This window comes from Protopterus annectens, chromosome 4.part0, assembly GCF_019279795.1.
Source record: "Protopterus annectens isolate FY-2018-M chromosome 4.part0, PAN1.0, whole genome shotgun sequence".
Classification (NCBI taxonomy): Eukaryota; Metazoa; Chordata; order Ceratodontiformes; family Protopteridae; genus Protopterus; species Protopterus annectens.
In genome coordinates this window covers 737,776,292-737,787,299 of record NC_056733.1, presented here as the reverse complement: position 1 = coordinate 737,787,299, position 11,008 = coordinate 737,776,292, and the positions used below count along the sequence as shown (strand labels likewise).

Here is an 11,008-nt window from a genome sequence, read left to right as displayed (position 1 = left end):
TTGAGATTACTGTTTTAAAATTTTGTTAAATTGTTAATTAGTGTTCATTGTTAGTTTTTAAATAAACATTTACTATGCTTAGTTTTTGGGTCTTAGTGTTGTGCATTTTTATCTTTCAATTATATGTATTTGGCAGTTACTCCAGAGGATTAAAACGATGAACTAACAACAAACTACTTCTTGTGGTTCAAGGTTTGATTCTCTCAGTCAGACTGTGTTTTGGAAAACTGAGCGAGGCTCTTCAATGGTCTACTGTCCCCCATGCCTAGTAACTACCTAGGAGCCGTATTGCTTTGCCACAATAAAATGCTCATTCACCATAGTGAACTTCTGTAATTGCATGCAGTGTGTAGTATATGAATATCATGGTTTGTTATGACACAGTATGCTTTATTTGTATTGTCAATACCAATGTACTCTTTCTGGGGTATGCATGCTGAATGTTATCTGCATTTTTACAAATGTACAACATATGATAGCAGCACTGTAATTCTTGCAGAAGTATATGCAGCACAATTTTGGCAATTCATATTTAGTTTTTTTATGTATTCAAGATTCATGCTACATTGTGCAAATGCAGAACACGTTGTTGACAGTGTTGTCTCCTATATGCATAAGAGGCATCTCTAATTGTAGAAACCAGCAAAAAAATAGTAAAGAACCTTATGTTGACAAGATGGCAGACTAGAAGGTTGTATGACTAAAGTATCAACAAATAAGTGTGGGTTATACACAACAGAATAAGTGTCATAAGCATATGCATTATAAAAGTATTTTCTTTAGTGTGTTCTGAGGGAAAAAATGCTTTCTTTTTTAATCGCATTTCATTAAGACACAATTTTCACATGTATACAAATATACATACCTTTATAAAATGCCCCTTAGGAATGGCAGGTTAGTTAATTAGCTTGTGGAAGATCAAACTTTGTACCTTGGCTACAGGAAGCAAGAGTTTAATCCTCTACACCAACTACTAGACTGTGCAGTCATTAGTTAATTATTGCAGTTGGTTAAAATGTTCTGAAATGGGTAATTTTGTCATGTATTGGTTTATACATTTTGTTTCACTGCCTAATGGAAAATATTCAAAACTACAAATATAAAATTCACTCTAATAAATGAAAATGCTACAGTATTTAGCAAGAAATACATTAAATCAGGAAGGTGAATCAAATAACACATGCATTTATGCATGGTCCTAAAAGTGTATGCAGGGGACTCACAGTTTGAAAACATCCCAAGGATCAATGTACACTTCATCCACCACTAGCTAGGTGCATTTTCAATGAATGTGAGCTTCAAGGGAAGAGAAGTTTATGGCTGGTCATGCTGTCTGTCTTCACTGTGCAACTGTTTTGATTAGTAAATGTCTGTCAGTGTTTGTGGTAAGAAGTGTAAAAGCTATGTTAATAGCACAACAGATAGTAAATTCATCTTTGGTGCAGACAGCTGTGTGTTCTATTCCCACACCATGTAAATGGATTGTTAATACTGCAGTGCTGTCCTTGATATGTAATCTTAAACCAAGGCCTCATCTGCCTGTGTTGGTAGTAGGTGCTTTGTTATCTTTTACATTTACCAGAGCTATGAGCTACCAAGAAGAGTAGGGGGAAGTTCCCCAATGCCCTGGCCAAATTTCCCCTAGTAGTACAAATGCAACGAAGAGCCTTCAGTGAAAAGAAGCTATTAACCTAGTGGGACTAACTTGGTCATCAAAGAACAAGTAAATTAAAAGTTTTAAATTAAATCCACATATCTGCTTTCATTTTAAAATTAAAGAAGAAAACAGTATTCATGCTGACAGTTTTGAACTGTGTTTATGGTAATTAGGAGAGAGGGACACATAATGGGGACACTGGAATGGCTGGGAAGGCCCTGGTCAATTACCCTGCCTAGGGCCCCATTTGACAATGATCTGGCTCTGCTTCCCACAGTGTTTAGCACTAAGCATCTTAACATAAATTACTTAGCCATGACTTCTGCACTGTAAATTACTTCTTTGCTGCTAGACAATTATTGGAGGTAGTAAAATTAATTTGGCAAAGATTGTGGTCTGTAATATCATATTCTTTGCCTTATATTACCAATTAAATAAACATTTTGATATTACTATAGTGCAATCTATACAGCTACAGACCATCACATACATCAGACTACAGAAAGCTAAAACCCACCTTACAGTCATTAGGGCTGCAGTAAATTCTTACTGTATGATCTGCATTAGAAACACTATCCTAAATTAGGCCTCTTTCTAAAGAATGCAACAGCCATATATAGTCTTTATAGTTCTATTAGAAACCCTTTCCCTGTAGTACCTTTTAGAATGTTGTAGGAAGTTGTTCTTAATATGGGATCCCATATTACAGAATGAACTACCAAAGATTCTCAGATGTGCAGAGACAATGCAACATATCACTTACCTAAAGGTAACTTTAAGGTCTTTTAATGTACTGACTTTATATCATATGTAATTATTTTCTCAGCATATCCTGACAAGCTGCCTCGGATTCCTGTTGGCCAAATCATGAACATTTCTAAACTATAATGATAATTTCTGTCACTAGTTCAGCAGAGACTGTGCACTTTTTGCCAGTACTATTTATCTGCATGAATCCTACTCATTGTATTAATTTTTTCATTGAATGTTTTGCTTTAAATCTAGTGCATTGTTTCCACTAGTTACATGATGTATCTCAAAAAAGGGCCTTCTAGTTTCATTCATACCTCTCAACTGTACAGATTTTTGCAGGATGTCCAGATTTTTGCCTCATATTCTTGGCCCGTTTTTCATAAAATAGTGGTTTTCTGGCAAATTAATGGCAAATTATTAAAGACTTAAGTTAGAAAATAATGACAGACATTTAAGTTTCAGGCGTTACACTCCAGAAAATTCATCCTAATGCAAAACCTATTCTTCTAGTAACTTTCCAAGTCTGTAAGACTAATATTTAAAAAAAATGTCCCTATCTTTGGGCCTTTGTCCCACTTTTATGTATGGCTTTGTCCAGATTTCTTGCTTTAAGAGGTTGAGAGGTATGATTACATTCTACTTACTTTAAATAAGTAAACAAAAGAGTGCAATTTAAACAGAAGAGTCCATGGCAGAAGCAACGAGCACCAGATCTTTGATTCATTGACTGGTAAAATATCAGCATTTATCTGTACTGAAGGATCTGTTGGAAAAATGCTGGGTCTAATTTTATAGGTTCAACTGTCATACTTAGAATGCACTGACCTTCAGGAAAATTGTTTGCTTTAACCCCATGTTGATATTTTTGTTAATATTTCTGTATCTCATATCTGTATTAACATTATGAAGGGTACTGAGACAGGTTTGCTGCACTAAGATTCACCATTAAGTATCAAGGACACCGTGGCATAATGCAGCCTGTAGTTACTTAGCCCTCTACTAGAACCAGTATAAGGATGGTATTCTGAGAAAAGGGCTCCATAGTAAATTAATGCCAAAGCCTTACAAGCATTAGTCACATTAGGGAGCTATTGATAAAAGGCCATTCACAGATACCTCAATGTAACAAGAAAGGTTAAGGTGACCTCATAAGGCTATGCAAGGTAGAAAAGGGGGAATCACATGTTGAGGAAAACACAAAAGAATAACCATGAGGAATGATAGATGTGGGAGAAGTAGGGCATTTTTTGTGGGATCCACCCTTTTTATATGTATAAAGAGGGATGGTAAGCGGCCTAGATACTGAAGAATGTGTGTTTGTATGAGAAGGACAGAGGCAGCAGGGAAAGAAGCAGGGATGGATGAAATACAGATATAGACAGACAAAGGCAGTATAGATACATAAGGTGGGGACAGCTATGGAGGGACACAGATAAATAAAAGGGTGGGCAACTCTTGATAGGGTGATTTGGAGAATAAAATAGCTATGAGGAATGACATATACAGGAGGTGAGAACCTAGATGGGGTACAGGGCAGGGTATATATGGCATCCCAGACAATCCCAGAGGATAGCCCAGCCAGACAACAGCATGGCCAGTTTTGACTCTTGTGGACTGATAGTCAGAGCTGACTGGTCATGTGACATTATCAGCCAAACCAGGAGAAGCACCAGGATGTCCAGGCAGGTGTCCAACTGCTGGCAACCTTAAAAAGCAACCAGTCATTCCACCTGATGCCAAGTGGATGCAAGACACCCTTCTGGGTCACTCTTAGTAGAGAAGCAACTGCCCCCTGTCTTAAAAGAGGTGGCCATTAAGTCCACAAATGAGCCCTCTATGTCACGTTCAGCAGAACCTAGTTTTTGCTGGTGATTCAGCACCAACTGCATCAGCTGGCACTGACCCAGATTCTGGTGATTGCTATTGTAATTGTATTGCAGATGGATCTGTCAATGGAAGAGAAAACAATACAACACATTAGTATTCATGTATGCTACAAATAGAAGTACAACTGCGTATTGCATTAATGTACTTAGTATATGTACCCTGATGCCTGGACAGGTGTCCAACCCTGATGAGGCAAGCACTCTGTTCTGATCATGCTCCTGTGTTACTTACAAGAAAGTACAAAAACACAGTAGGGGAAAAGACAAATGATGAAGCAAACACACAATTGTAAATAATAAATAGATAAATAAATACAGTGCTTATTGTACATATTTGGCACACTTTGCCTAACTCTGCATCTCACTGGTAAAGCTAGCTGTGGTGGTGTCAGCATTATATCTGTACTTGCGAACAGTACTACAGACTGTGAATACAGAGATGCAGAGCAAAGAAGTATAATGGGCCTATGTTTGCTTACCGAATTGAAAAAAAAACAAAAACATGTAAACCGTGAACAGGAAACAGTGAATACGGACAATACCGAACAATGAATTCTATGAAAATAAACACATCAAATGGCCATGGTTGGCCAATAACCAGGAAGTAATGCGGTGCATAAGGTAAGTGAATGGAAGCCTTGTAAATTTGCCCTATTCCCCATTGTAGTGTGATCTTGGAGTTGGTATATATAGGTAGGGGAGTATGCAGACACAGCTCCCCACATTGTTGGATGTGTCGGTTGTGTTCATCATGCTGGCTGACTATGGCCATTCAATGCATTTATTTTCATAGAAGTCGTCATTTGGTAAAGTCTGTATTTGCTGTTTCCCATTTGCAGTTTAGCTGTTCACGTTTTTTTTCCAATTCATCAGTGAACATAGACCACTTTGTGAAATGTGAGTCAAAAGATTGTGAACTAAAATTCAAAACGTTTAATATGTGATTTAAATAATGTTCATATGAATATGATTCATATGATTTCTCTGCAGACAGAAGTAAGGATTATGTGTAGAAAGTATATTTAAATATGTTTTATATTATTTGGGAAATGCAGAAAACCATGACTGTAGAGGTGTTATTTAATAAGAAACGAATAACAGCTGATATATTAGAAAACATCAGAATGTAAATAAATCCAAAATGCTGCAGGATGGTGATAGAAACAGAGTTCCACAAAAACGAGGTTATATAAAAATGTATTTAATCAACCAAAAGTTTAAGCACTTTTGTATGCTTAATAAACTACATCAAAATGTGGTTATGAAAGAAAGAAGGGGAGAGATAAATTGAAAGTTCTTTTGTAAATGAATGAAAGTGAGATGTAGGATAGGATGATGAACATGTGTATGTTTCTGAGACCCTGTAAATATATAAATATGTAAGTATGTAAATAATAACCCCCTTCTTTTTTATAAGTGCCACAGGGTAATTTAAATCTACCTGAGCTACAACCATCTAAGGCAGATGGACTCTTGGTATAATATCTGATCTGAAGGACAGCACAGTGGCCTTTTACATTGCACTAGACTGACAATATTGCAAAAATGAATCTATGGATCCATGTGGGAATAAAACCTTCACTGCATGTACCTGCTGTAAGGTCACTGCAGCAGAACACTGGACTAAAGTCTCTTCTATAATGCATGTGACCAATTCCTGCTCATCTGCACTTAATATACAATGCAAAGTGTCTACAAATTCATGCCAAAATTATAAGAAGAATAAGGGTGTGGTTGAGGTAAGCTGGGAATGTTTGCTTCTCTTCTGTACCAGAAAAAAAATAATAAAAACTGCAATGAGTAATTTAGACATAAAAGCAGGTGTGCATTGATTTGCCTTTTGAAGTAGAACAGTTTGAAAAGATTCTTAAAAAGAAGGGAAATTTTCAGCAAAATGTGCAAATGGATGAATTCTGTGTATGTTTTTTTTTTGTTTTGTTTTGTTCTGGACATCTGTACATGAGGTACTTTGTAAAATTTTCTAAACACTTTTTTAGCAAAATGTTTGCTTTGATTATATTGCTTTATCTCAAGGTTCTCATTGGACCTGCATTGCTTTATAATTTATAGGTATTGTTCTCCATTTGACATTAACAATCATTAGCAGCTCCCCTTAAATTATAGAGAAAGTTAATTATAAAGTTAATTTCATTGTTGGATGCAACTGCACAAATTCTTTAACCCAGGAGGTTTTTGTTTCAGTTCCCTCTCTAACTGTATCACTGTGTACGTTGTTACTGCTGTCTCCCACTTGACAGTAATAATCAGCATCATCCTCTGTCTGGACCCCTGTGATGGTAACCTTTGCTGTGTTACTGGAGCTGTCAGCACCAGAACCAGAGAACCGGTCTGGAATTCCTGAGGCTCTGCTACTATCTTCATAGATGAGAAGGCGAGGGGCTTTTCCTGCCTTCTGCTGGTACCAGTGTACATAATAGCTGCTAATGCTTTCACTGCCGGTACATGGGAGTGTGACAGTGTCCCCAGCTGAGGATGTAACCGACGAAGGCTGATTCAAAGTCAGAGCATTCACACCTAGAAATGAAAAGTATGACAAATAAGAATGGAAATGGGTGTATGAATCAAAGAAACATAAACAGTAGAATAAGGAATGCGATGAAAAATATATTTTATAAATTAGAGTAGGAAACAAAACTCTCACATTTTGAGCATATTATCATCAGTGTGATTGTGGCAGGAAACCAAGACATGATGTATTTGCTCACTAAAAGCTGCTTCAGTGCTGTGATTTCTAAAATGTTCTGAATGAGAATATATACTGAAAATGTTTTTGTGCCCCTGAGACCCCTAATATATGTAAATCTGCCTTCCTGTTGTTAGCTGCAGGGTCTCTTTCCAGGATGACATCATGTGCTCAGTCTCCTCCCAGAACTGGGTAGGGTAGTCATTCTTAGATAGCCTGACTGAACATGATTCTTGGTAGCTGATATTCTCTAACTTATTTGTTTGAGGTGGCAGCTACTTTGCAGTCTGATAACACTATTCGACCCACGTGGTTCTTCTAGTATAGAATATCTTGTTTTCATTAGACTCTTTTTTTATTATGTTTGAAAATCAAACAAACAAGGAATCTACGTGATAAACTCTTCTCAGACTATAAATACTACCTTTTTCTTTTCTTTACACAGGTTCTTGGTTAGGTAAGGTACTTCCCTCAAGAATTAGAAACTAAGCTGCAGCTACGTACTTCTCAGCTCTCCAGATTTTTGCAGAATGTTCAGATTTTTGAATCATATTTTTGATCTCTCCCTCATAAAATCCTGGTCTTCTGGAAAATCACTGGTAAATCATTGATGCTTGAAGTCAGAAAATAACGACTGTCATTTGAGTTTTGGACTTTATATCCTTCAGAAAATTCATTTTAATGCAAAACATATTATTATATCAACTTTCTATGTTTGTAAGAACAATATTTAAAAATTGTCCCTATGTTTGGGCCTTTGTCCCCCCATTATTTATGGCTTTGACCAGATTTCTTACTGTAAGAGGTTGAGAGGTATGTCAGCAGCTGAGATCACAGCTACTGCTACTGCCCACAATTCATTTAAACTGACAGATACATTTTGGGCATCCTGCCCAAATAAATCAATACATAAATGATATATGTTAAATAAATTGTCCCTGGCTTACTGGCAATGCTACTTCAAAATGAGGAATCCCTTGGAAAAAATAAATTTTCTAATGAATCTTAATCAGCCTTTCAGATAAAGAAAACATCCTTCGTTTTTCAGTTAAAAAAATAACTGGGTGAAAATAAACCATAATAGGTGACTGTGTGTCTATGTGTGCATTTGTGTGTGTGTGTTTATCTGTGTGTGTGTGTGTGTGTGTGTGTGTGTGTGTGTGTGTGTGTGTGTGTGTGTATGTATGTGTGCGGCGTGTGTTGTGTATGTCTGTGCATGTATGTGTGGTACTGGTGTGTATGTTTGTGTGTATGTCTGTGTCTGTAGATGTATGGAGGATGTGGTGTGTATCTGTGTGACTGTGAGCATGCATGTGCATGTGAGTATCTATGTGTGTATCTTGTGTATGTTCATCTATATGATAGATTGTTGCCTGATTCAGAATGAACTTCTTTGCTTTGTGGGACAAGATAGCCTCTGGCTCAATTGTAACCCTGAAATGAATCAAGCAAGTAATCAGAGAACGAATGAAATAAACAAATGAATGATTTTTACCTCATTTCAAGATTTAGGAACACAGAGAGGGGAAAAAGTAGTTAGAAACACTTTATCCACTGTTTGTCACTTTCAAGCATGCATGGCAGTTGAGGTTTATTTTGTAAAAAAATAAGAACCTGTTTTCTCTTTTTAATTGTGGCTGTATTTCATCTTGATCTCCAAGGTCTGCTCTTCCAATAATCCAGGTAATTATACCCTAGAATCTGTATGGCCATGTTTTGCATATTTCATTGTTTTAGACATTCAACAAAGAATTAAGGGTAAGATAGAATACTGCCTTCACTGTTCCATAATTAAAAAAAAGAGACAACACTGAAACTAATAAACATGACTGGGGACATGTCTGAAGAAGTTTGGAGATTTTTTCTCAGATGAAAGTGCTTACATTAAACAATTTAAGTGGTTCTGCATATTTTCTTTGCTGCTTTCCCAGTTGTGTTTATTAGTTTGAATGTAAAACACTGACAAAATAAGTTTGATCAATAATATATATAGAGAAAAACTATTTCCTCTCCTGATATTAAAACTAAAAACCTCATAACACTAGTCTCAAATTTGTCTGAATAGTGACAGTGTTACAGGAAGTTTTTAATGCTAAGTTGTAGGGTTAGGGTTGGGGGGAAGGGCAGCATTAGGGTTAGGGTTAGCATCCGTTACAAAAGAGGGCAGAGCCCCCCTACAACATCTTAGTAATTGGTGCTAACCCTAGACCTAATGCTGCCCCTTGCATGAACCCTAACCCTACACTGTAACGTCATTCAGAACTACCCGTAGCACTGCCACTACACAAGACAGGCTCAGAAATAAACATTCACAAACACACACAAACAACACTACATCTATCCACTAACCTAACCCTTACTCTAAAGTAAATAAACTTGCACACAAACACACAACACTCTTCCTTCAATCATCCCAGGCCCTAACCCAACTCATATACGTATGCACACATACTCACACATCCCCAGCCCCACTTACCTGTTTCAACATTCCATACCATCAACATATCAACCGCTTGGCCATCCGTCAACTTTAAATCACACTCCTGCATTTGTCGAACAAAAGTGCATTTGGTCAAACACAGAGGAACCATATATATATATATATATATATATATATATATATATATATATATATATATATATATATATATATATGGTTTACCATCATATGGTCGAGCTCACACTGCTCGACCATACATTTTACCAACTTTTCTCTGCAAATCCCGTAATGCTGAATGGTCAGAATGTCATAAAAACACAGAAATTGACATTTCTGACTGATCTACACCCTAAAACGAGTGCAAACATGGGTAAAAAAGGGGGTGGATTTTGCGACTCGCAACACTTGCAATCTATTTTTGAGATGTTGCTGCACTCCTCTCAGCCATACCCGCTTGACCATCCACCAGTTGATCATATGCATGTACACCATATATATATATATATATATATATATATATATATATATATATATATATATATATATATATGTGTGTGTGTGTGTGTGTGTGTGTGTATGTATATATAGATAGATATAGATATAGATATAGATATAGATATAGATATAGATATAGATATAGATATGGGTCTACTTCAAAGGATCAGAATTTCACAACATCGAATGTTAGATCTGGGAAGACCAGATGATCTCAGTGATCACAGGGGGAGGAGGTTGGCATAATGGTTAAGGTGTTTACCTTACAGATACAAGGTGCAGGGTTTGATTCTCACATGGGATAATTGGCTAGGCTTAAAATGGCCCACAAAGGCAGTTAGCCTAGTACAAATCTATGAATCTATGAAATGTTGAACCTTGTGAATGGAGATCACCATACAGTGCAGAACTGGAAGTTTACCATTCTCTACACTAAAGTGCAGTCTCAGAGTTAGAATATATTAGTAACTGAGGGTGTGGGGGGTGCAGGGGGGATTGCCCCCTGCAAAAATGTGAAAATAGAAGTTTTAACTTGTTAGATTTTTTTTTAGGTTCGATATTTTACAACTTAGATCCTCTGGTCTTTGATGATCAAAGTTTCAATGGTGTGAAATTTTTATCCTTTGAAGTAGAGCCATTATACATATATATATATATATATATATATATATATATATATATATATATATATATATATATTTATAATCTTGAAATACTGAAATATCGAATTTCAGTGTCTCAAGACTATAAAGCCAAAAATCCCAAACACTGAAACCCCAAAAGCGTGAAATTCAAAATCGTGAACGTAAACACACTATACACCACACAACACATACACCGTCCTCCCCACACTAAAACAAACAAACAAAACATACACAAACACAACAATACAAACACACAAACCTACTCTACATATGGGGGCAAGCCCCCCTGCAACCCCCATGTGGGGGGCTGTGCCCCCACACTCCCACTACTTATATATACTAACTCCGATGTCGCACCAAACAGAAAAAGACAGTAAACTCACCACTACACACTCTACAGTCCCCTCGCACACACATCACATATGTACA

General features: G+C 36.6%; 1 gene segment (V, D, J or C); it reads right to left on the bottom strand.

The window, feature by feature from the left end:
* Nucleotides 1-6,430: 6,430 nt before the first annotated feature.
* Nucleotides 6,431-9,549, bottom strand: LOC122800331. The segment is given in 3 exon segments: nucleotides 6,431-6,831; nucleotides 6,959-7,048; nucleotides 9,477-9,549. Coding segments are annotated over 3 exon segments (564 nt in total).
* Between the last annotated feature and the right edge of the window lie 1,459 nt (nucleotides 9,550-11,008).